The sequence below is a fragment of the Acomys minous genome (assembly GCF_964271855.1).
Source record: "Acomys minous genome assembly, chromosome: 18".
Taxonomy (NCBI): domain Eukaryota; kingdom Metazoa; phylum Chordata; class Mammalia; order Rodentia; family Muridae; genus Acomys; species Acomys minous.
Window position 1 is genome coordinate 47,071,069 of NC_140501.1, and position 27,015 is coordinate 47,098,083.

Sequence of the window (27,015 nt, forward strand, 5' to 3'; positions counted from 1 at the left end):
TTCAGTGTGTGTGTGTGTGTGTGTGTGTGTGTGTGTGTGTGTGTAAGTGAATAAACTGACCTTCTGCAAAGCCAGACATACAAATTAACCAGAACTTTACATAGTAGCATACATAACTTTACAAAGTAAATTTGGAAGTAGCATAACATACTCTTAAATTCTGCCAGCTGATACTGGATGATCCAGAACCAGATGCTACTATAGTTCTTTGTTGACTTAGTTGCTATGGTAACCAGATACATTCATGGACAATGGAAGGCGGCTTGTATATTGGCTAATTTGAAATGAGGTTGGGAGTGGATATGAATGAGATAAACTTACAAGCAGTTATAGTTTTGCCATTCTACCACTAGTAGTTCTAAAATTATATGAAATGATAGAGTTGTGTAGGCTTACCTTATTACACTAAGCACAAGGACAGATTGAGGTGCTTTTTGTCAGTGAGAACTATGTGTAGTTGGAGCAGGAGCTGTTGTGTTTCCCAGCAGCTGTTGGCAGCTGTGGTAGCAGCAGCTAAAGGAAGAGATTAAAGAAGATGTACGCAGCAGTAAGTACAGTGCAGTGGTGGGAAGGGCTTCACTGTGGTTGCTATCTGAGTCCTTCGTACTTCTAGATTAGGGAGGAAGACCATGACCTGTCTAAAAATGGAGGCTCAGGGAATAAGAACTATTCATTTCCCAGTTTTAAGCTTAGTTTAGCATTATTGACCTTTTGAACTATAGAATACTTTTATTAAGTCTAGTTATTTGTATCTTAAAAGAATATTATGGATTTAAGTGAAAAACTGGTAAAAGAACTTTTCAGAACTATGACTAGGATACTAATCCTTTAAATATAAGACTATCACTGAGGTTATTTTATCTTATAGCTTATATTAGAGTTTTTACTGCTGTGACGAATCACCATGACTAAAAGCAAGTTAGGGAGGAATGGGTTAATTTTGCTTACATATCTTGAGTCACAGTCCTTTGAGGAAAGCCAGGGTAGGAATTCAAATCTGGTGGCAGGAGTTGATGCAGAGGCTTTGGAGGATGCTGCTTACTGGCTTGGTCCTTATGGCTTGCTCAGCCTGCTTTCTTTCAGCACCCAGAACCACTAGGCCAGGGACAGCAGCACCCTCAGTAGGCTGGTCCCTCCCCAGTGGGCTGGTCCCTCCCCAGTGGGCTGGTCCCTCCCCAGTGGGCTGGTCCCTCCCCAGTGGGCTGGTCCCTCCCCAGTGGGCTGGTCCTTCCCCAGTGGGCTGGTCCTTCCCCATTGGTCACTAATTAAGAAATGCCCTACAGGCTTGCTGATAGCCCAATCTTTTCTTTTTTAATTGAGAATATTTTTTCTACGCAAAATGTTCTGATCATGGCCTCCCCTTTCCCAGTTCCTCCCAGGACCCTTCCTACCTCTCCACCCAACCAGTTCCCCGCGCCCCAGAAAAACAAACAGGCACATACACATGCCTTCCCCAACAACCCTCCCCCCATTAGAAACCAGAATATACAAGTAGAAGACCTGTAGGTCAAAACATGCACAAAGTATGAGACGAGATGTCTACAAAATATCATTGACTTCATTTGGTGTTGGTCTTCATCTGCTGGCAAGGGCCCTATTCTAAGTAGGTTTAATATCCCCAGTGAAGCTCTATTGCAGAAAACTAACTCTCCCTTCGCAAGGCGATGTCAGCTTCTTGGTTAGGGATAGAGCTCACACTGAGACCTCCTGTGGCTGGAGCCTGTGCAGGACCTCTGCATGCTGCCTCAGTTGCTCTGTGAGTTCATCCGTGCATGGCTTCTCTTGTGTCTAGAAGACATGGCTTCGTTGGTGGTGTCCCTCTCCTCTGGCTCTTACAGTCTTTCTGCCTTCTCTGCATAGATCCCTGAGCCCTGAGTTTGAGGAAGTCTCATTTAGGACTGTCGCTTCCAAACTCTCTCACTTTCTTCACATTGTTCTGCGGTCTACAGTCTGTAATTGTTTACTAATGGAGGCATTTTCTCAATTGACCTTCCCACCCCTGAGATGACTCTAGTTTGCCAAACTGACATAAAAACTAGCTCGCATATAGCTTATGCTTACTGCTAAGATAATTATATACTGCAGTATTTTATTAGATCAAAGTTTGTAGAGTCCTTATCTCTGATGTTTTCCTGGTATATTGTAATGTGAATCAGCATTTATTAAGAGTGATAAGTTTAACTACACTATGAAATTGTAAGTGTGAGAGTTTTTAAGAAGCCATAGTAGGAAATCAGGAAAAGTGTAAGGGATTAAGTTTTTTAAGGATTAAATTCTGTGTCTGACATATTATGTTGTCAAAATATTAACACTTCTAGCCCAGTACAAAAAGAGTCTCGTCAGTCACGTAGGCAAGCTGAAATAATCTGGACAATAGTTGGAAAATACACTATCCTCTATATTACAGTATGTAGACAGTATGTCCGTGCCTATGTGCATACATGTGTGAACTCTCATACATCTGTTTGTATACATATGCAACAGTTGATGTCCGTACCTACTCAGATGGCATATCACTCACTCGGCAGCATCATTGATTATGTGTCACATAGTTAAGTTTGTGTGTAGTTACTGGTCTTATTTGTCTGATTATTGATGTCAAATATGTCTTCTTAAGTCAAGTTATTATTTTTCGTAGAACCTTTGAATATATTAGTTTGATAGTTTTCCTTAATTTTTAAAACCTTAGTCTGTGGATTTAAATGAAACATGACATCATTCAGCTTTTGTACGAATTGATAGGCTCTAGATGAATGCAGTACATCCTGATGCAGAGTTCCTCTGATCAAGTTAGTTTAATGAGTTGTATAAGTCACTAATCATTTGTAAATGTGTAAATAATATATAAATGACACAGACTTGTGAGCCAATAGTATAGTTTGTGAATGAATGTACCTCCTTGTTTTCTCAGAGAATTCCGATAAGTACAAATTTAGACATAGTAAGATTGTAGTTGTTTTCAGGTGAATAAATCTAGGAAATAGTTGGGAACAGAATTTTGGTCTCTGGGAGTCCAGAATTTAGTCCCTCATTTTCACTAATTGTTTCTAGTTTCCAGCAGCCACAGTGGGCGGCGAACCTTCATGTCTGACACCGCGAGTGAAGAACGTTTCTGCCTTTGCGGTTCTAGTTCATAGCGGTTGCAGCCAACTGAACACATTGGCCATTTGAAGCCGGACTGCAGTTGATCTAGCACATGCTTCTTCTGCCTTCTGTTTTTGTCATTGCAGTACTCTAGGCTAACTGAAAAAATAATGACATTTTATGAAGTGTTGCAGTGGGGACGGCAGTGTGGAAACAGCTGTGCATGGCAAGTGTCTCAGAGGATCAGCATACGAAGTGAAGTGTCCCTTAGAAGAAGCTGGTTTCATTCTGACTTCAGATGTCTGAGCCTTGAGAGACGAGTGGAGTTTCTTTGAGAAAACCAAGTCCTCAGTTGTCAAAGTGGAGAGCACCCCATTCAGGAAAATGTCAGCAAAATCACATCTTACATGTTCCTGCTAGAGAATAGTCTATAAATAATTCATGAAGTAGGGCATGGAAATGAGGCTACTGATTATTGGAACACTAGATTGAATAGAGTGGAGGAGATGGATAGCTAGAAAACTAGATGATCAATGAGCTCTTTAAACAGGCAGTTAAAAATCACGCCAGTGGAGTAAGACTTAAAGCAGTATGGCTGTTTTCCTGGTACAAAGAAGGAATTAAGACTCAGAAACACACAGAGGAAAAAGCATAAGGGTTCTGGACCAGCTCAGAAGAAGTCCTATGTGTCCTGTTCTCAGCTACATGCTAGACACGAATCCTTCAAGCAACAGGTGTATACTGATAAAAACAGTGATGGCTGTCACACTGTTCTAATAGTAACATGCTTAGGTGGTGCTTAGTAAATATCAGCCGCTGTCCTAAACATTCGACATATTCTAACTCATTCAAGCATCACATGACTGCCTGAGGACTGAATTACTTGACGACCTTTAAGCATAGAGGGGAATAAATTATTATTTTTTTAGCTAGCCACTATTAGTCAAGGATACAAGACTCAAAGGCCTCTCATTTGTATCATTGTTTCAACCTAATTAAATTGACATCCTACAGAAAATGTAAAGAAGCAGTTGGGCAAGGGGATAAAAGGATTAGACATTGCTAACATGTGCATTTTGTAATGGGAGTTCGAGTCTGAATCATATACTGTGCTCATGGGAGCATGTATTTCCAAGTCCTCCACTTTGCATTTAGACTGTACTGATGAGCTCTTCAAACAGGTAATTAAGTTAACAGTAGCACCACTGGGGTAAGTCTTAAAGCAATACGGCTGGGTTCCTCATAAGAGGAGGCACGAAGACCCACATACATACAGGAAGAAGAGCAGCAGCCAGAGCCTCAGAACAGAGCAAAGCCACCCTCACCTTGATCATTGGCGTGTGGCCTCCACAGCTGGGTCAAAATCCATTTGTGTTCTTTGACTCAACAGCCCTAAGAGACTAATAGAATAACCAATAAAGTGTCTCTCTGTCTCTCTGTCTCTCTGTCTCTTTGTCTCTCTGTCTCTCTGTCTCTGTGTGTGTGTTGCATTCTGGACCAACTTTGTTGTCTTACTTACTGAGTCTCCTACGGATTTCAGAATGAAAATATCAACTGTTTATTCACCGCAGCCCTGTGATGTCAGTGAAGAGTGCAAATCATGATCTTCTTGGAGAGAAGAAACAAGTTAGTTACACCTTCAGAATTCATGCCATCTAGAAGCATTTTAATTTTTTTCTAATAATTTAGGTTTGTAGATTTGTAAAACACAAAGCTTTTTGGAATTAATGATCATTAAGTATTGTAAAATTATGTAGATACCTCTCAAAATAAACAGTTTAAATTACTAGAGTATATAGATAGGAACCGTGAAATTCCTTCCTAACTTCAAACCTTCAATTTTGCTAACATACAAAACAAGTTACTTAAAAGAACTTTTTAAAAATAGGCATGGTACATGCTTGTGGCCCCAGCATTCGGGAGGCTGAGGAGGATTGTTGTTTGAAGACAGACTGGGCTACATAGTAATGCCTTCTTCTATCCTTTTTGGAGGGTGGGGGGCTCAAGACAGGGTTTCTCTGTGTAGCCCTGGCTGTCCTGGACTCAATTGTAGACCAGGCTGGCCTCGAACTCAGCATCTGCCTGCCTCTACCTCCTGAGTGCTGGAATTAAAGGCGTGTGCCACCACGCCCAGCTTAGTAAGGCCTTCTTACGGGGTGTGTCTCTCTCTCTGTGTGTGTGTGTTTCCTTTTTGTTTTTGTTTTTTGAGACAGGGTTCTGTAGACCAGGCTTTGAAGTCAGCAATCTGCCTGTCTCTGCTCCTGAGTGCTGGGATAAGAGCTGTGTAACACCATACCCGGCAAAAAGGGAAAACAACAACAACAACAACAAACTCAAGGAGCTTTTAAAGGACATTTTTATCCCAAGATTTCTCCTTTAGAGAATTAAAAATACTTCTTTTTGTACTCCATATCAGTTATTGACTTTTAGGACTCGAAGTTGCCTTAGCAAACCTAGAATGGTTTTTTGATTTGTAGCTGGCGACAGCAATTACATTTCCAACAGGAAGAGTGCGTCCCTGTGCTTCAGATGGAGAAGATGGCCTGCTCCTCGGCCTGCACAGAGAACTTGAGTCTCTGCACAGTGTCCTGAAGGACTGGGCGTGGCTTTACACTTCCTTCTGATAGCCTAGAGAAGGCGTCACGTGTTTGAGCTTCTCCTTCTCAATGTCTGTGGAAGGGACTGAGACCCACAGGATTAGGTGCAATCAAAGCAGGAGGAAAACTTAGTATGTTTGTATGTAAATGTCTATGTAAACAAGTATTTTCATAGTTACACGTAGTGCTGGTTAGTGGCAGTTGATGTATGCAAGTGTCATTAGTAAATGAGTATGCCTTGTAGACATGAGAATAAAGTTTATATAGACAAAGCACAGGTAGGCTCAGCTCTGTACCTTAATTCATTAGTTCAGATTCCAAGGTAGCATCACATCTAATACTTTTCATTATAAGGTTCATTACAGATTACAGTTTATCTCATTTAAGTGTTTTAATGATTAAAAATAATTCTCACATTAAATGTAAAGACTTGGAATTTACTCCAAGAAAACTGTTGGATGGTTTTATGAACTGAAATTTATGTTCTGAATAATACAAATACCCCTTCAGTTTCTGTTAAGAAGCAGTCTGTATTGGGTTAGCAGCTCTCCCGGGTCAGTTAGCTCCTGCCCTCCGCAGCTGTGTGCTGTTTCCAGTTGACTGATCACCATCATCTTTTCCTGTTGTTCTGCCCTTTTATTTTATTACTTTCCTTCCTCTCCTTTAAATCTGTTCCTGTCCATGCTATAACAGGCATCTTTATTATGTATTAAGGAAGTTAAAGAGCATTAGACCTTAGAGATGGTTCCTGAATCAGTGCATATGTAGTGTGTGTGCGTATAGAATGTATGTGAACACACATATACACACAGATGATGTGCGCATATTTTTCCATTGTAGCCAGATTCACAGCCCCATCCCTCTGACTTTTTGTTACATTTAATGGAATATTTTTGTGCACTGTGTAAGATTGCATCATATGTATTAAGATGTTGTGCTGTTTATGAATATGCTGAAAACAGTTTTTATGACATATTTTGTCTGAATTTTAAAAATGACAGAAAATAACCATTTAAAATAATTGGTCTTTCGCTTGTATCTCTTCTAATTCTTTTCCCTCTCCTTGCTTACCACATCAGGCTATTATTTATAATGAGATCATGGAAAAATCTGTTTTGTTTGTGAAATATTCTTATAAAATGGCATGTGAAGAAGATAATTTGAAGATAGGTAAATACTGTATTTTGGGACTTGGCAGACTTTTGATTTTTTTTTTTAATCAGAAAAAGTGGGGTTCCTGTGTAGGCAGGAATTCCATTCAGTGTAGATTTTGTTTGTTCTTCAGTGTTAGGGAAAGTGAAGATATTTCTCAATCACATACACATCTGTACGTATTAATTTCTTTTAACTACATTTTCAAATCATTTAAAAAAATAGTTATCTGCTTGGTATTATTAACTGGAATAACTTGAGTCCTAGCTTACTCTATTGGCTGTGTCATGAGGACAGTATTTCTGTCTCGTTTGTTTTCTGATCAGACCTTGTTATCTAGAACAGAACTTAAGAGTTAGTAAATGTTTAAGTGAATGAATGAATTCCCCACACTACCCAGCATTCATGGTTCATCCTTTTGTTCACTGCACAAAGCTCTGTTAACATCGTGTGAGCCAGGTGCTAGAGTGCAGAGTTTTATAAACAAATCAAGGCCCTTGTTCATTCTCATAACTTGGAAATGATACACTGAAATAACAAAGATTGTGGCAATGGCTGCAAATTATGGCAAGTGTGAGGTACAGAGTGTCAGTGTGATACCGAGAGTGTAAAGGGCAGCGTGTCCTGCAGTTTACTGACCAGATAGGATCCTCTAGGGAGACTGTTCAGAGAATGCAGGAGAAGGAGGAGCCAGTGTTAGGAAGATGTTGGAAGAGCTATCATCTTAATATCCCATTAAATAAAACTTGCATGGACAAAGTATTAAAAGTTCTTATTTTAAAACTATCTGCATGACTAAAATTTTCCAGTATACATGACTATGAGTTTTCTCTTAAGTTTTTACTAGCATATATTATTATACATAATATAGGTTTCATTATGACATCTTCACACATGTATGCTTTGAGCATCTTGGATGTTTTCCCCTCTTGGATACCTGATTACTTTTGGTACCTTGCACGATGTTGCAACTGTCTGTCCTCCATTCTCTCTCCTTCCTCATTCACTATTTCTGCTCTTTTTTTGTTCCTAATTTTTACTTTCTTTGGCTTAATTCCAGTGATATGAGTTGAGCATATAATGTACTAACTTGCCAGGTTTACTGAAGTCTTCTTTGGTAAAACAGTTTTATCTGCATCCTACTTTGTAAAAAATGGAGGGAGTACCAGGATTAAACCCAGAGGGCTTGGGCTGCTCAGCAGGTGTTCTACCCAAGCCCCACCCAAGCTGAGCAACTTTAATTTCTACTTTTGTTAGTGTTTATTGTTTTCTTTTCCAGTTCTCACTAGAATTTTTTCCATGAATTGATGTAATACTTCTTCCGTGATCCTAAATCGAGTTTATTAACGGTGTAGTTCAGATATTATATGTATTAGTAGGTTTCTCTAGAGCAGTGGTTCTCAACTTGCAAGCCAAAAGACCCTTTCACAAGAGTCACATATCAAATATCCTGTATATCATATATTTACATTATGATTTATAACAGGAGCAAAATTAGAGTTACAAAGTAACAGTGAAGTCCTTTGTTGTGGCTGGGGGCCACCACCAGAACATGAACTGTACTAAAGGGTTACGGCGTTGGGAAGGTTGAGAACCACTGCTCTAGAGGAACAGAACTTAGAGAATGAGTTTATATCTAAAGGGGTTTATTAGAATAGCTTCAGGCTGTGGTACAGCTAGTCCTGTAGTGCGTGTTTGTCCATGAAGTGGGATGTCTTGGCTGGTCTCAAGTACAGCTGGAGTCTCAACGAAGTAGGCTTTGATGCCTGTGAATGTGAGAGCAGGCAGGCAGAGAGAGCAAGCATCCTCTTTTATACAGCCTGCCAGCAGGAGGTATAGCCCAGATTAAAGGTGGATCTTCTCATCTCAAAAGGTCTGGGTTAACAGTGTGTCTTCAGGTCTCAGAAAAAATGGATTAAAAGCAGGTCTTCTCACTTTGAATGATTTAGTTATAAAACGTTTCTAAGGTACACCCAGCTACTTGTGTTTTAGCTAAATCCAGATGCAGTCAAGTTGAGAACCAAGACTAGCCATGATATTATATTTACAGGATTTTTTTTTTCTGCTTGTTTCACTAATCAGTATTGAGATAACCTACCCTAGGGCTGGTGGTTTAGCTCAGTGATAGAGACCTGCTTCCATTCAGTCTTCGGTGAGCTAGCAAACAAGAACACCTACAGAATAGGGAATTTAAAGAACATAATCTGAATCTATTTTTAAGGAATATGATCTAATTTGCCTATGTGTCAGTTTTAGTCATTTTAATTTCTATTCACCTAACTTTTCCTGGTGGATTTTTCCTGCATTTTTGTCGTTACTAGCTTGCTTATGCTTAGGACTGTGTGTTTAGAAATGTTTATTGCTAAACCCTCAACCTTTACACCAGATCTTTTTATTTTATTGTTGTTTTGAATGTTAGTATAGAAATGCATATGAGTTTCTCAGCCAGTGCATTCTGTTAGGCTGCAGATATTAATTAGTGCCCTGTACTTAAATGCATTTCCTTTTGGTTGCTTGAAAGGTTAGCTCCTTATTTTTGGTGATGTACAGTTGTGTGTCTAGGAATGGGCTTTAAAAAAAAAAACTTCATCTAGAGACTTACATTTCTCAATTTTGAAATTTAGAGTGTATTTGAGTGCCAGCAAAACGGCTCAGCAGGTAGACAACTGTGCCACTAACCCTAACAGCCTGAGCTCACCTTTCAGTACTGATGTGGCAGGAGAGGTCCAGCTCCTGCGAGCTGCCTTCTGACTCCACAGAAGCACTGCGCTGTGGGGGCATCCCCACACGTGCATATGCAGGCTTATGTAGAATGGATTTTAAAACCCAGAGAACCAGAGCCCAAGTCACTTGGGAGAATTCTTAGATTCTATTCTTTTAAATATTGCCTTTCCTTTGTTCTGTTTTTTTCCCCTGCTTATAACAGTTGTTAAATTTTATTTTGAAATTTCTTATTCTCTTTTGTATCTCTTAACTTCCCTTTTATAGTTTACATCTTTAGATTTCTAAGTAGAATTTTAAATATTAAAAGTAGTTTATTTTGTAATTTTTTTTTACAGTTCAGCTGTTTTCAACTGAAATGTATTATATTGTCAGTTCATCCATTGTTTTGTTTGATTTCCATGGCATATTTTTTCCATTTCAAGCATATGTAGTTGGTTGCTTGTAAATATATTTGTCATTTTTTTATTCTCATATTTGAATTCATGCCTCTAATGTCTTACACATTTAAATTTCTTACTCCCCACTTTTGCAGTATTAGAGAGTGAACCTGGGGCCTCACGTGTTAGGCCAGTGCCTGTGCTCCCACAGCCCTACTGCATTTTAGTGCTTTTTGAAACAAGGTGCCACTAAGTGGTGAAGTTGAGCCTCGATGTTGTCATCCTTCTGCCCTGGATGGTTTACCTATGCCCTGCTAAAAATTTTAAAGAATTTTATACATTTTTATTTTTCCATCTGGAGATTTTGTTATCTAACTTCTTAGGGGTGAAACCCTCCTGTGTGCTTTGCTTGTTTATTAATGGTGAACTAATTTCTTATGGCTTGTATTTAAAGATTCTATGTGTTCATCATTTCAGGGACTTTGGCTGGGGAGAAGTCTTAGTAGCCTGATTTAATAAGTATGTGTCTCCCTTTAAACATAGTGTTTTTGCTAAGTATATTGACATTAATGGCCATAAACTAACAAGTGCTTTTTTTTTATGGCATTCCTACATTTGGAAGCTAAATATAGATTTAATCCTTCTATCAGTTGAGGGCAGGTCAGTGGTCTTGAATTCTTGGGAGCAGCCTTTGCCCAGGCCAGAGCGTTACTTGCCTTTTTATGAGGCAGATGGAAGTGTTTTAATTGAGTTTGTCTACTTGTATTTTGGGACAAGGTTTCACACTCTATGTATCCCTGAATGGCCTGCAAGTCAAAGTGTAGCCTGTCCTGGCTTCAGACTTAAGGCCATTTCGTTCCTTAGGATATGCCATTGTGGCTGGCTCCTATTTAAATCTTTTCTTTTAGTGGCTGTGCAGTCTTCAGGGAGTGGCCTTTGCATAAAGTGAACTCACTTTTGTGCTTGGAACCATTTGCTTTCTCTTCCTGTTTTGTATTGGCTTTTGAAACTAAAGCGTTTTCATTCCTAGAGCCACTCGAGTGCCTCTCTCTGCCAGGCACACATACAGTTTTTACTTGGTGCTTTGATTTTTTCCATCTTTTTTGTTCTTTTTATTTTTATAAATTCCATAAGATTCGCTTTAATTGTCCTGTGTTTCGCATTTCTGTGTGATTTGATTTTTAGGCTATTCAGTGTTCACATTCTCCTCTAATAGAAGCTACAAGTAGCTGACTTGCCCACACACCAGTGTTTTGTTTTTCTTCCTTATGTAGTTTACTAGTGGACTATTAAACAATAATGAAATGTTCTGCCCCAGTACTAGGCAGACTAAACATTTTTGGTTTTTTGACTGTTTAGTTACTGTGTGTTTGCACGTGCATGTGTGTGTATGTATAGTGTATCCATCTACTTGCCCATGGTGTACGTGAAAGCCAGCGGTCTACACCGAGAGTCATTCTCTATCACTTTCCATCTTTTTGAGACAGGGTCTCACTGCGCTGGACTATTTAATGGGCACAAGGTTTTCTGTTGGGGTGATAAAGACATTTTGGAAAGAAGGTAGTGGCTGCATAATTCTGTGGACATATGCCAATGCATTATATACTTTAATATGGCTATTTTATATTATGTGAATTTTACTTTTAAAGGGTCATAGTTCAGTAACTGATTATAACTGAATTTTAGAAGAATTTATAAGTCTAGATTGCCACTTGATTTTTTATTTTGAGATAGGTTGTCGTCTAGTTTATCTTGGCCTTGTACTTTTGATATTTCTGCCTCTGCCTTCCAAGTACTGGGATTACATACATGCACTACTTGCCCAAATGATATATAAACATTTTGAGGTAGAAATGGTACTGAGGGTAGAACTTTCTGATGGAAAAATGCTGACTAGTCTATGTTGGGTCATTTTTTTTTTAACATCACAACTGTACAGTCATGTTAAGGGGAAGTAAGCCAGAACAGAAAGACAAGTACAACTTGTTCTCTGTTTCATATGGAATCTAGGGTTAAATTTGTGTGTGTGTAGAAACAGGAACACAGAAAAGGATGAAGAAGACTAAAAGGAGGGTGGAGGGGGATAAAAGTGGGCATTGGGGTATATACGACATGAGGGTAGAAGGAGGAGTAACTATTTGCAGGAAAGGGAGGGTTACTAGGAGAGAGGACAGCGGGGATGGCATTTGAGTAGCAGATAACAACAAAATATAATAAAACACATGGAAAATATTCTAAAAAAGCCAATCCTAAATTATAGTCAGCATGGTAATAAAGGGCTTAGTAATAATCGTCGCAACCATGACTGCGGCAGAATACGCTGGTCACAAAACCTCGACAGTCTCATAATATTGTTTACTAGTTTCAGAGGGAAGCTGTGCATTGTAATAGATTGTGTATGGCACCATCTTAAGACAAGGGGCCCAACACCATTCAGTGACCCCATTGCGTCTAGAAAAAATGACAGTTGTGAGTTGCTAGTTGGCGAAGTTAGATGAAGGGCGCACAGATGTGCACTAAATTATTGTGTTTGTCCCTCTGTAGTGTTGCCAATTTCAACATAGGATAAAGATGAGGTTTGGTTCTGAGCTTCCTCTGTTTGATAGCTTTGCCTAAAGGTTAATTGACTGCCCTTAGTCTGACACTAAAGGAGCATCCTAACCCAGTTCCTGCATCTCGTTGTATCTTATCTCTTTCCATTGCACTTCTAGCTTAAACAGTGGCTGCCACATTTCTTTTCCTTGTTGGAATTGTCCATGTTTTCTTCTACCATTATGGCCTCTACAATCCTATGTGTTTTCTCTTCTTGGAGTATCCTAAATAGCTCAAACTATAAAAACTTTCAAAGGAAAACTGTAAATGTTCAGACTCTCTGACTTGAGCCTCTAGTCCCTGGCCATTGAGTCAGTGTCTGGCATTGGCTCTCTTTCATAGTCTGGGTCTCAAGTTAGACCAGTCATTGGTTGGCCACTCGTACAACTTCTGTGCACCATTACCCCAGCGTATCTTGCAGGCATATTACAGATTGTAAGTCAGAGGCTATGCGGCTGGGCTGGTGTCCCAGTCTTACCATTGGAAACATTGTCTGGTTACAGAGGATGGTCAGTTCAGGCTCCATAGATCTCCTATTACCAGGGTCATCGTAGTAAATTTCAGGGAGTTTCTACTGCACTAGATGTCCACATTGACCCCCAAGTGTCCCCCAGTTCCAGTCACCTCTCCCACCTCTCTCCCTCTGCCACCCCATCCCTCCTCTTCCTATCTCCATCTGCTCACAGTCCACCCACAGAATCTCCCTTCAGAGGGAGGTCCATGCCTTGCCCCACTTAGCCCTCATTGTTACTTAGTCTCTATAAAGTAGCTCTTTAGTAAGTGATTTTAAATAAAATCTGCTTACTCTTTTTTATGTTAGAATTTTTAATAGGACTGTTTCTCTTTTTAAAATATTATTAGGATATTATTAGCTTCAGTGTATCATGTTTGATTTTCTTAGTTTTATTTCTTTTTGTCAGTTTTATAGTAATTTTAATATAGAAACTATTCATATTTTATAGGACCCCACAGTATAATAAGTATAGCATAGGTATTCAGCACAGCTTGGTTCAGTAAATATGAACTGTTATTGCTTTATAATATACTATATTTTTAGCCATATGGGAGAATATAGTGGTAGTTTTGACAAGCTGTTTAGATAGTTAGCTAATGTTTTTTTACATTAGACCCAAATGTTTAATTCATTTGTTTGAGGCAGAATTTTAAATATTTTTTTAAAAGAGAAGAACCATAGATGCGCTAAAAACATAGACTGGGTTTTTGTTGTTGTTTCGTTTTGTTTTTCAAGACAGAATTTCTCTGTGTAGCCTTAGATGTCCTGGAACTCACTCTGTAGACCAGGCTGGCCTCGAACTACAGAGATCCACCTGCCTCTGCCTCCGGAGTGCTGGGATTACAGACATGTGCCACCATGCCCAGCTTATAGATTAGTCTTTTAGAATGATAGTGTCATATAAAATCTTCCATAGCACTAAATGAAACCCAACAGCTATGTAGAGAGAAACATGCTATGATAATTTCTTTACAGAAACATGTAAAATTCTACTGTGCAAGAATTATTTAAAAACCGGAAGAAAATAGATTTTCTTGACAAACAGTGAGCTCCTACCAAGCACTAGAAAACAGTAACACGCTATAAGGCAGGCAAAGAGCAAAAAGACATAGTGGGAAAAGACCTAGGAAATACGGATAAGCATACAGAAATGCATTCATGAGAACGGGAGATATGTGTGCTGCTGAGAGAGATACTCAGAAAGCTTCATCTTTCTTCTCACCTGCACCTTCAGTTGTCCTTGACCGTGTAATAAGCCAACTTCGAACTTGATGTCTCAGAGCAGGCACCATTTCTTTGTCCCCGTATGTGTTTTTCTGCTCAGGCACCAGCAGGACTGCCTCTCTGCTCGCCCCACCTAGGGGCATCTGTAGGCCTGCCGTCACCTGGAGGTCTGCGTTGGGCTGGAATTCAACAGCAGACTAGTTAGGAGCTCTCTTTCTCTACTAATAGCTCTTCAGAGAGATTGTTTGTTCCCCATGGGATCCAAAGGGACCTTTCTGGTAGGCCCAAAGCCTAGTGTCTCTGTGTTTATGATAACATGGCCAAGCCCAGGTTTGGCCCTGAGGACCTGCACAGGCTGTAATGCCAGCAGGGGTGGTTCATGGGAGACCACTGCTACAACCGCAGTTCCTCAGAATGTGTTACATGGTTGACTTTGTTGTTGTGTCCAGTGTCTCCTTCTAGAGTAGAAATTCCACTATGGATTCATTCTTTTTTTTTTTTTTCTTTTATATCCACCTGGAATAAGATGAACTTTTAAATTTAGTAAATTTTTGTTGAATGAATTAGTACAGTAAGATCTAGCCAGCTTATGTTAAAATGGTTTGTAGTAGGAGAAGCTGCAAGTATTTCTGTGTATATACAATAAATATATAATATATAATAAATATGATTCTGTTAACTAGGAATTGAACTTGTAAGAAGATCGGGTGCTTCATTTGAATTTTGTTTTCATGACTCTCTCACTGGCATACTCTTTGTTCTTACCGAACACTTAGTTCAGAGTTGCAGACCTGGTTGGATAAGTAGAAAAGTGCCAAGTTAAATGGAAAGCATAAAATATTCCATTGTTTTTATTCAGGTTATTAAAACAGTTATTTGGAGCCAAATCTTGGTTCTACGTTGTATTTTAAGGAGACACAATAAAATAAAGTAGTCAGAATGCTCATTTGTGAGTCTGAACTAATGTTTAAGACAGTGAAGGGAAACAAGCAGGTTTTAAACCCATTTTGAGACCTCAGGTTTAGCACTGCCCCCCCCCTCCCACTCCGCCCCATGTCTGCCTGTTTGGCTCATTGGCCGCAGACACCACTGTATTAGTTACTGCTCCTGTTTATGTGGCAAAATACCCAACAAGGGCAACTTAAGGGAGAAATGCTCAGACTGGGCTGACATATGAGGGTTTGTTATGTCATGGTTGGGATGCCATGTATGAGATGTATGAGATGTCTAGTCACAGTGGTCCTCAGGGAGAGAGTTGGTGCACCTGTGCAGGGTGTGCTTCCTGTTCCAGTCGGTCCAGGACTGTGCGCATGGCTGCACCACATTCAGTGCCATCTCCCATTCTCAGCTAATCCTTCCTGGGAACAGTGGTACATACACCTAGAGGCGAGTGCCAGTGTGATTCTAAATCTTATCAGGGTGATGATCAGATCACAGATAACCATCACAGGTTCACAGCTTGATGTCAAGGCATTCCACCTCTGCTTCCTAAAGTGTAATGTTCCTCTTGTAAAGCCATTTGCATTTAGTCCATCTTTAAAAGTCCCCAAATTCGTGAATAATCCCAAACAGTTCAGAAGTCCAAAGTCTTTTCTAACACTTGAACAATCTCTTAGCTGTGAGCCCCTAAGATAAACTTATTATATACTTCCAATATACAATTGAATAGAGCAAACATTTCTGTTTTTAAAAAAAATGGTAGGGGGCATTGTTAGAACAGATTAGACTCATGGTTCTCAACCTCCTAATGCTGTGACCCTTTAATACAGTTCCTCATGCTGTGACCCCCAGCCATCAAATTATTTTGTTACTACTGTAATTTTGCTGTTGTTAGGAATTGTAAACATATGATGTGCAAGATAGCTGATATGTGATCCCTGCAAAATGGTCCTTTGGTCTTCAACAGGGGCTGCGACCCACAGGATGAGACCTACTGGATTAGATGACAACAGGACTGGAACCAAGTAGGGCAGAAACTAAACCCTGTAACTCTCCGAGTTAAGCACCTGAAGCTCATGATAGAATCATCTGAGGGTTAATCCTACAGGCTTGGGTAACGCTATCCCCATCCCTCTAGAGTGTTCTGAACCTGCCGCACATACAGCCATGGTGCTCCGTACTGAGCTGCTTTCCTTGGCAAACATCCTATGACCCTGGCACATCCAGAGTTCTGGTCTTCACTGTAACTTGGCTTCCTCTTCCCCCCTCATGCAGTGACCTCTCACGGTCCCCTTACAGAGAGTGTAGCCCTGCCACACACTGGTTGGTCTTAGTAGCTTTCTGGAACCATGTCAAAGCCTCCATGATCCTTCACATCTTTCATGCCTGCAAAAGCAGCACCTTGTGAACACTGCTGCCATTTCTGTTGGGAGCGGGAGCCAGAGCCTGCTCCCCTTGAGCTATAACTGCTGCAACCTCTCTTTGCTGCCCCATGGGAAATACCAAGGGTGCTATTTGTGAGCAGAGACCCCATTCAGTGCTGTTCTCAGTCCAGGCTCACTCATTGAAAGTCACTTTGTATTTTCACAAACCCTTAAGTGGGGAGGGGTCTTGCCCTCAGGGCACTTTTCTGCTGTTCCAGTGAACAAGAAGGCTTCCCTCTGTGCTGCTAGTCTCTTAACAGAGATGTTTATCTGTAGCTTTAAACTTGAGCAGGCACCTTTCCTTGCCCCATCTTTTTGCTCTTTGCTGTAGTAGACTTGGTAAGAGCAGAGCTGCCTGAATGCTATTGTGTCTAGAAACTTTCCTGAAAATAAACCAGTCCATTACTTTTAAATGTAGCCTCATTTAAGTTCTCAGGACACAGGCACAATGAAGGCAGGTTGCCTGCCAGAGTATGACACAGATGTCCCCTGGACATGTACACCTTGAATGGAATAGCCTAGTATAGGGGTACATGAAACAGCTCATCATGTTGCATCAGAAACTAGTATTTATAATCCTCTGGATAGATCGTCTAGTGGACTTCTAATGCAAACAATGTACAAATTTAATAGCCACCTTAAAAAGTTAAAACAGCTGAGCTCAATGGTGCACAACTGTAATCTCAGTACCCAGGGAGGCAGAGGCAGGCCAACCTGGTCTACAAAGTGAGTCGAGGACAGCCAAGACTACACAGAAAAGCCCTGTCCCCAAAAATAACAACAACAAATTAAAACAGGCAAAATTAGCTGTAATATTTTTATACAGTATGTTCAGAATACTGTGTCAATGTGAAATAAACATAGAAGCTGCTAATAATGCATTTCATACTTTTAGGATTTTGTTTTGTTTTTGGTACTAAGTGATTTTGAAATCTAGTATATATTTTACTTACAATGTACCTACAAAAAAGCATATTTTAAGTACTTGATAAATATATCTGGCTAGTGGCTCTTATCACTAGACCACACAACTATGAGAAAAATTAAATATGGAAACAATAGGAAATATCATAAAGGAAAAAGACATTGACTATAGTAAAATAAAAGGAGAAAACAAGGTGAGAATATGTTTACAATATAAGAATATAGTAAGATATTATTCATAATATATAAAACATTTATGCAGATTTCTAGGAACACTTAAAAGCCCAGAAAATAAATGGTAAGATGACAAAATCAGGCATTTACAAGAGTTAGTATAAAACATGCAGGAAAATTAAAGGAGTGCAATTTTCACTAAAGGCATGTTGTTCAGTGGTAGATTGTCCATCCTGTGTGAAAGCCTTGGTTTGATCCCAACATTGAAAACATACAAATTAAGATCTGTCAAGGCATCAAAGATTATAAAGCTACAGATTTTTAGCATATTCAGAATGCAGTGAAAGGTGTTCTTACAGACTGGGAGACGGGCCATAGCATAGCAGAGCCCTTTAATGTAGTAGAGTAACGGGCACCAGAATTTGTTTTCTAGGTCTCTGTCCTAAGGAAATCAAGCTAGAGAGGAAGAGGTGCTGCACACATGAGGTTCTCACGGCTCTGCTGTGAAGAGTAAGGGGAAAATTGAGGCCTAGAGGAATTCCTCACCTAAGGGAGGCTAAGTAACTGGTGATGGCGAGGTTGTCTCTTGATGGGGTGCTTGAGACATGTAGCGTGGAAGTCCTGTTAGACTATTATAGTGTCGTGTGGGAAATTAAGGAGATAAGCCAAGCCTGTGCAGATAACAAGGCTAAGCACTTTATCATAATCTTGACGGTGTGGTAGGACTCCAGACTTTATTCCAGTTTTCTGTTTATCAGGTTTCAAATGTCATTAGTATATATTTTACTTACAAATGGTGGGATTAAATTCACATTTTCACGTATAATTTCAGATTTCATCCTAATTCCAGTTGGTCTACTTCTGCTTGTCAATGTATCAGTTACTAAGTGCTGAGCTGTCTAGCGCACAAGGCATTCCTGTGTGTGATCCACGCTGAGAGCTTTGACTCCACCTTTGTTACCGAGTGGTATTTCCTCCTTCTCAGTGCACTTGGCAGTAGCTTATTTCTCTGCTTTCCTTCTTCTGGCCTGATTCTGACCTCTCGTAAGGTAAAATAAACACAGTGTATAGTCTGCAGCTCCCTCAGGCTAGTTCTGGCTCACAGCTGCTCACTTACTAGCTGCGTGCTTATGTGCTGCTTTGCTCTCTTATGGTTTTGATTGATTCTCCTTTCCTTTGTTTCAAGGTTATTCTGGTACAAGTTAATCCAGGGGAAGCATTTACAATACGAAGAGAAGATGGCCAGTTTCAGTGCATTACAGGTAAGAAGAGAAGTTTGCTGCATTTCATGACAGAAAAGAAAATCCACAGTCTCTCTGGTAGCTAACAGTGGGTGCGCTGTGGTTTCTCCCTTTGTCACTGTCACAAACTCTGAGTACTTACTCGTCCTTTAACTATTGCAGTAGAACTCTTAATTAGTCTCTTCTTTCTTGACTGCTCTAACTATAACTATTGTGTATGTTTCTTTAATAAAAAAAAAGGGGGGGCAACTCTAGCCAGAACCTTCAGTCTTTAAAAGGTCCACTCTGTTTCTAATCTTGCTTGTATTTCCCCACCAGAGTTAGTTCCCTCAGGCTTTTAAAATCTGCTTGTTAACTGCAAACCTGTCATGTCCAGTCAGCGGGAGTTTCCTTATCTCAGATTCACCCCTGTCACCACACTCCAGGCTGTTCAACCCTAACTGCTTTAAACTCAGCCCAGATGTTCTCCAGGCTCACTGGACCCTCCTCTGCTGGATCCCCTTGGTGGATATTTTTCAGCTGTTGGGAGCCGTCCCACGATTTGTAGTGGGTTTATGGTGTCCTTGTGCTCTACCCACTAGTTGTTTCTTATCCACTATGATATATGACATAAAGAAATCTCTGGACATCACCAGATTCCCTTAGAGGAACAAAATCACCTCCGTTTAAAGAGAACTATTTGTATATATGAAAATGAGGGCAATAGAAAACGTATTGGCTAAGGTGGCCTCGTCACCCATTGTGACTAGTATCATGAAAAGGGGAAATTTCTGCAAGTAGGGTTGGAGTGGGGTGCCATATGAAGAAGATTCAGGCATTTGACTTGCTTAAATTCACTAGCCAAAGATTGCCAACAGAGCCAGAGACAAGCAGAGAACCATGGAATACATGTCCCCTTTATCTGTGAGAACAAGCCAGCCTAGCCAGCAACTCAGTGCTTCTCTCAGTACTCTGTCCCTGAGATAGGAAGTTTCTGTGGTTACAAGCAAGGAAAAAGTCACTGTCTTTGGAATTAGAGGAGCTGAGTTAAACAGTAGCTATTTCTGAATAGCTTGCTACAGGTACTACTGGTTACTTACGCTTGGTAAGAACATTTCATGTCATTACAGCTTGTGCCCCCATCAATAATAGTTCAAGCAAGAGTAACTGCCTTAGTTAGGGTCTTATTGCTGTGTGGAGACACCATGACCACAGCAACTTTTAAAAAGAAAATTTTTAACTGGGGCTGACTTACAGTTCAGAGGTTTAAGTCCATTATCATCATGGTGGGAAGCATGGCGGCACGCAAGCAGACATGGTGCTGGAGAAGGAGCTGAGAGTTCTACATCCAGATTGGCAGGCAGCAGAGAGACACAGAAAGCCACTAGGCCTTGCTTGATTATGTGAGTTTTCAAAGCCCCCCACCTCCTCAGTGACATACTTCCTCCATCGAGACCTGGTGGTCCCACTCACTGTGGACTTGTGGGGCCATTTTCATTCAAACCGTCCCATCAGCTAGTAAGCATATGTTATACTTTAAACTGGACATGGTACCTCTCAAGTACTCGGTAAGAGGAGGAAGTGAGGACTGTGGTGTAAGTGTTAATACAAGTGAGCCAGTCTCCTCTGAACCCTTGATACCAGCTGTTGTGAAACCTGTGTGCTGTACTGTGTGCTGTACTGTGTGCTGTACCTGTGTGCTGTACTGTGTGCTGTACTGTGTGCTGTACCTGTGTGCTGTACTGTGTGCTGTACCTGTGTGCTGTACTGTGTGCTGTACCTGTGTGCTGTACCTGTGTGCTGTACCTGTGTGTTGTACCTGTGTGCTGTACCTGTGTGCTGTACTGTGTGCTGAACCTGTGTGCTGTACCTGTGTGTTGTACCTGTGTGCTGTACCTGTGTGCTGTACCTGTGTGCTGTACCTGTGTGCTGTACTGTGTGCTGTACTGTGTGCTGTACTGTGTGCTGTACCTGTGTGCTCTACCTGTGTGCTGTACTGTGTGCTGTACCTGTGTGCTGTACTGTGTGCTGTACCTGTGTGCTGTACTGTGTGCTGTACCTGTGTGCTGTACCTGTGTGCTGTACTGTGTGCTGTACTGTGTGCTGTACCTGTGTGCTGTTCCTGGTGTGCTGTACTTGTGTGCTGTACTGTGTGCTGTACCTGTGTGCTGTACCTGTGTGCTGTACTGTGTGCTGTACCTGTGTGCTGTTCCTGTGTGCTGTTCCTGTGTGCTGTACCTGTGTGCTGTACTGTGTGCTGTACCTGTGTGCTGTACCTGTGTGCTGGACTGTGTGCTGGACTGTGTGCTGTACCTGTGTGCTGTACTGTGTGCTGTACCTGTGTGCTGTACCTGTGTGCTCTACCTGTGTGCTCTACCTGTGTGCTGTACTGTGTGCTGTACTGTGTGCTGTACCTGTGTGCTGTACTGTGTGCTGTACCTGTGTGCTGTACCTGTGTGCTGTACCTGTGTGCTGTACTGTGTGCTATGCCTGTGTGCTGTGCCTGTGTGCTGTACCTGGGTGCTGTACCTGTGGTCTGTACCTGTGTGCTGTACGTGTGTGCTGTACTGTGTGTTGTACCTGTGTGCTGTACCTGTGTGCTGTACCTGTGTGCTGTACTGTGTGCTGTACCTGTGTGCTGTACCTGTGTGCTGTACCTGTGTGCTGTACCTGTGTGCTGTACCTGTGTCCTGTACCTGTGTGCTGTACTGTGTGCTGTACTGTGTGCTGTACTGTGTGCTGTACTGTGTGCTCTACCTGTGTGCTGTACTGTGTGCTGTACCTGTGTGCTGTACTGTGTGCTGTACTGTGTGCTGTACTGTGTGCTCTACCTGTGTGCTGTACTGTGTGCTGTACCTGTGTGCTGTACTGTGTGCTGTACTGTGTGCTGTACCTGTGTGCTGTACTGTGTGCTGTACTATGTGCTGTACCTGTGTGCTGTACTGTGTGTTGTACTGTGTGCTGTACTGTGTGCTGTACTGTGTGCTGTACCTGTAGCTGTACTGTGTGCTGTACTGTGTGCTGTACCTGTGTGCTGTACCTGTATGCTGTACCTGTGTGCTGTACCTGTGTGCTGTGCCTGTGTGCTGTACTGTTTGCTGTACTGTGTGCTGTACTGTGTGCTGTACTGTGTGTTGTACTGTGTGCTGTACTGTGTGCTGTACTGTGTGCTGTACTGTGTGCTCTACCCGTGTGCTGTACTGTGTGCTGTACCTGTGTGCTGTACTGTGTGCTGTACTGTGTGCTGTACTGTGTGCTCTACCTGTGTGCTGTACCTGTGTGCTGTACCTGTGTGCTGTACTGTGTGCTGTACTGTGTGCTGTACTGTGTGCTGTACCTGTGTGCTGTACCTGTGTGCTGTACCTGTGTGCTGTACCTGTGTGCTGTACCTGTGTGCTGTACCTATGTGCTGTACTGTGTGCTGTACTGTGTGCTGTACTGTGTGCTGTACTGTGTGCTGTACCTGTGTGCTGTACCTGTGTGCTGTACTGTGTGCTGTACCTGTGTGCTGTACCTGTGTGCTGTACCTGTGTGCTGTACTGTGTGCTGTACCTATGTGCTGTACCTGTGTGCTGTACTGTGTGCTGTACCTGTGTGCTGTACTGTGTGCTGTACCTGTATGCTGTACCTGGTGTGCTGTTCCTGGTGTGCTGTACCTGTGTCCTGTACCTGGGTCCTGTACCTGTGTGCTGTACCTGTGTCCTGTACCTGTGTGCTGTACCTGTGTGCTGTACCTGTGTGCTGTACCTGTGTGCTGTACCTGTGTCCTGTACCTGTGTCCTGTACCTGTGTGCTGTACCTGTGTGCTGTTCCTGTGTGCTGTACCTGTGTGCTGTACTGTGTGCTGTACCTGTGTGCTGTACTGTGTGCTGTACTTTGTGCTGTACTGTGTGCTGTACTTTGTGCTGTACTTTGTGCTGTACCTGTGTGCCGTACTGTGTGCCGTACTGTGTGCTGTACTTTGTGCTGTACCTGTGTGCTGTACTTTGTGCTGTACTGTTTGCTGTACCGTGTGCTGTACCTGTGTGCTGTACCGTGTGCTGTGCCTGTGTGCTGTGCCTGTGTGCTGTGCCTGTGTGCTGTGCCTGTGTGCTGTACTGTGTGCTGTACCTGTGTGCTGTACCTGTGTGCTCTACTGTGTGCTCTACTGTATGCTGTACTGTGTGCTGTACTGTGTGCTGTACCTGTGTGCTGTACCTGTGTGCTGTACCTGTGTGCTGTACCTGTGTGCTGTTCCTGTGAGCTGTACCTGTGTGCTGTACTGTGTGCTGTACCTGTGTGCTGTACCTGTGTGCTGTACCTGTGTGCTGTACTGTGTGCTCTACCTGTGTGCTGTACTGTGTGCTGTACCTGTGTGCTGTACTGTGTGCTGTACCTGTGTGCTGTACTGTGTGCTGTACCTGTAGCTGTACTGTGTGCTGTACTGTGTGCTGTACTGTGTGCTGTACCTGTGTGCTGTACCTGTGTGCTGTACCTGTGTGCTGTGCCTGTGTGCTGTACTGTTTGCTGTACTGTGTGCTGTACTGTGTGCTGTACCTGTGTGCTGTACTGTGTGCTGTACTGTGTGCTGTACCTGTGTGCTGTACCTGTGTGCTGTACCTGTGTGCTGTACTGTGTGCTGTACCTGTGTGCTGTACCTGTGTGCTGTACTGTGTGCTGTACCTGTGGTCTGTACCTGTGGTCTGTACCTGTGTGCTGTACCTGTGTGCTGTACCTGTGTGCTGTACCTGTCTGCTGTACCTGTGTCCTGTACCTGTGTGCTGTACCTGTGTGCTGTACCTGTGTGCTGTACCTGTGTGCTGTTCCTGTGTGCTGTACCTGTGTGCTGTACCTGTGTGCTGTACCTGTGTCCTGTACCTGTGTGCTGGTCCTGTGTGCTGTACCTGTGTGATGTACTGTGTGCTGTACCTCTGTGCTGTACTGTGTGCTGTACCTCTGTGCTGTACCTCTGTGCTGTACTTTGTGCTGTACTGTTTGCCTGTGTGCTGTGCCTGTGTGCTGTGCCTGTGTGCTGTGCCTGTGTGCTGTGCCTGTGTGCTGTACTGTGTGCTGTACTGTGTGCTGTACTGTGTGTTGTACCTGTGTGCTGTACCTGTGTGCTGTACCTGTGTGCTGTACTGTGTGCTGTACTGTGTGCTGTACCTGTGTGCTGTACCTGTGTGCTGTACCTGTGTGCTGTACTGTGTGCTGTGCCTGTGTGCTGTGCCTGTGTGCTGTACCTGTGTGCTGTCCCTGTGTGCTGTACCTGTGTCCTGTACCTGTGTCCTGTACCTGTGTGCTGTCCCTGTGTGCTGTCCCTGTGTGCTGTACCTGTGTGCTGTACCTGTGTGCCGTACTGTGTGCCGTCCTGTGTGCCGTCCTGTGTGCTGTACCTGTGTGCTGTACCTGTGTGCTGTACTTTGTGCTGTACCTGTGTGCTGTCCCTGTGTGCTGTCCCTGTGTGCTGTACCTGTGTGCTGTACTGTGTGCTGTACCTGTTGCTGTACTGTGTGCTGTACTTTGTGCTGTACTTTGTGCTGTACCTGTGTGCCGTACTGTGTGCCGTACTGTGTGCTGTACCTGTGTGCTGTACCTGTGTGCTATACCTGTGTGCTGTACTTTGTGCTGTACTGTTTGCTGTAACAGTTTGCTGTACCTGTGTGCTGTACCGTGTGCTGTACCGTGTGCTGGGCCTGTGTGCTGGGCCTGTGTGCTGGGCCTGTGTGCTGTGCCTGTGTGCTGTGCCTGTGTGCTGTGCCTGTGTGCTGTACTGTGTGCTGTACTGTGTGTTGTACCTGTGTGCTCTACCTGTGTGCTCTACCTGTGTGCTCTACTGTGTGCTGTACTGTGTGCTGTACTGTGTGCTGTACCTGTGTCCTGTACCTGTGTGCTGTACCTGTGTGCTGTACCTGTGTGCTGTACCTGTGTGCTGTACTGTGTGCTGTACTGTGTGCTGTACCTGTGTGGTGTACTGTGTGCTGTACCTGTGTGCTGTACCTGTGTGCTGTACCTGTGTGCTGTACCTGTGTCCTGTACCTGTGTCCTGTACCTGTGTGCTATACTTGTGTGCTTTACCTGTGTGCTGTACCTGTGTGCTGTTCCTGTGTGCTGTACCTGTGTGCTGTACTTGTGTGCTGTACCTGTGTGCTCTACCTGTGTGCTGTCCTGTATGCCGTACTGTGTGCTGTCCTGTGTGCTGTACCTGTGTGCTGTACTGTATGCTGTACTTTGTGCTGTACCTGTGTGCCGTACTGTGTGCTGGACCTGTGTGCTGGACCTGTGTGCTGTACCTGTGTGCTGTACCTGTGTGCTGTACCTGTTGCTGTACTGTGTGCTGTACTTTGTGCTGTACTTTGTGCTGTACCTGTGTGCCGTACTGTTTGCTGTAACTGTTTGCTGTACCTGTGTGCTGTACCGTGTGCTGTACCTGTGTGCTGTACCTGTGTGCTGTACCTGTGTGCTGTACCTGTGTGCTGTACCTGTGTGCTGTACCTGTGTCCTGTACCTGTGTCCTGTACCTGTGTGCTGTACTTGTGTGCTGTACCTGTGTGCTGTACCTGTGTGCTGTTCCTGTGTGCTGTACCTGTGTGCTGTACCTGTTGCTGTACTGTGTGCTGTACTTTGTGCTGTACTTTGTGCTGTACCTGTGTGCCGTACTGTTTGCTGTAACTGTTTGCTGTACCTGTGTGCTGTACCATGTGCTGTACCTGTGTGCTGTACCTGTGTGCTCTACCTGTGTGCTGTACCTGTGTGCTGTACCTGTGTGCTGTACCTGTGTCCTGTACCTGTGTCCTGTACCTGTGTGCTGTACTTGTGTGCTGTACCTGTGTGCTGTACCTGTGTGCTGTTCCTGTGTGCTGTACCTGTGTGCTGTACCTGTGTGCTGTACTGTGTGCTGTACTGTGTGCTGTACTGTGTGCTGTACTGTGTGCTGTACCTGTGTGCTGTACTGTGTGCTGTACTGTGTGCTGTACTGTGTGCTCTACCTGTGTGCTGTACTGTGTGCTGTACCTGTGTGCTGTACTGTGTGCTGTACTGTGTGCTCTACCTGTGTGCTGTACTGTGTGCTGTACCTGTGTGCTGTACTGTGTGCTGTACTGTGTGCTGTACCTGTGTGCTGTACCCGTGTGCTGTACTGTGTGCTGTACTGTGTGCTGTACCTGTGTGCTGTACTGTGTGTTGTACTGTGTGCTGTACTGTGTGCTGTACTGTGTGCTCTACCTGTGTGCTGTACCTGTGTGCTGTACTGTGTGCTGTACCTGTGTGCTGTACCTGTGTGCTGTTCCTGTGTGCTGTTCCTGTGTGCTGTACCTGTAGCTGTACTGTGTGCTGTACTGTGTGCTGTACTGTGTGCTGTACCTGTGTGCTGTACCTGTGTGCTGTACCTGTGTGCTGTGCCTGTGTGCTGTACTGTGTGCTGTACTGTGTCCTGTACTGTGTGCTGTACTGTGTGCGGTACTGTGTGCTGTACTGTGTGCTGTACCTGTGTGCTGTACCTGTGTGCTGTACCTGTGTGCTGTACTGTGTGCTGTACCTGTGTGCTGTACCTGTGTGCTCTACCTGTGTGCTCTACCTGTGTGCTGTACTGTGTGCTGTACCTGTGTGCTGTACCTGTGTGCTGTACCTGTGTGCTCTACCTGTGTGCTGTACTGTGTGCTGTACTGTGTGCTGTACCTGTGTGCTGTACCTGTGTCCTGTACCTGTGTGCTGTACCTGTGTCCTGTACTGTGTGCTGTGCCTGTGTGCTGTACCTGTGTGCTGTACCTGTGGTCTGTACCTGTGTGCTGTACCTGTGTGCTCTACTTGTGTGCTCTACCTGTGTGCTGTACTGTGTGCTGTACCTGTGTGCTGTACTCTGTGTTGTACCTGTGTGCTCTACCTGTGTGCTGTTCTTGTGTGCTGTACCTGTGTGCTGTACCTGTGTGCTGTACTGTGTACTGTACCTGTGTGCTGTACCTGTGTGCTGTACCTGTGTGCTGTACCTGTGTGCTGTACCTGTGTGCTGTGCCTGTGTGCTGTGCCTGTGTGCTGTACTGTGTGCTGTACTGTGTGTTGTACCTGTGTGCTGTACCTGTGTGCTCTACCTGTGTG

The 27,015-nt window shown here is 43.1% G+C and overlaps 1 protein-coding gene across 4 annotated transcripts in view; it reads left to right on the forward strand.

Moving 5' to 3' along the window:
• Nucleotides 1-27,015, forward strand: part of FNDC3A (fibronectin type III domain containing 3A) — a 156,172-nt gene that overhangs the window by 39,418 nt on the left and 89,739 nt on the right. For all 4 annotated transcript variants that reach the window (XM_084767822.1, XM_084767821.1, XM_084767820.1 and 1 more), the window contains exon 3: nt 18,912-18,987. In XM_084767822.1, coding sequence (XP_084623948.1) covers nt 18,912-18,987 — 76 coding nt within the window. The remainder of the gene's footprint in view (nt 1-18,911; nt 18,988-27,015) is intronic.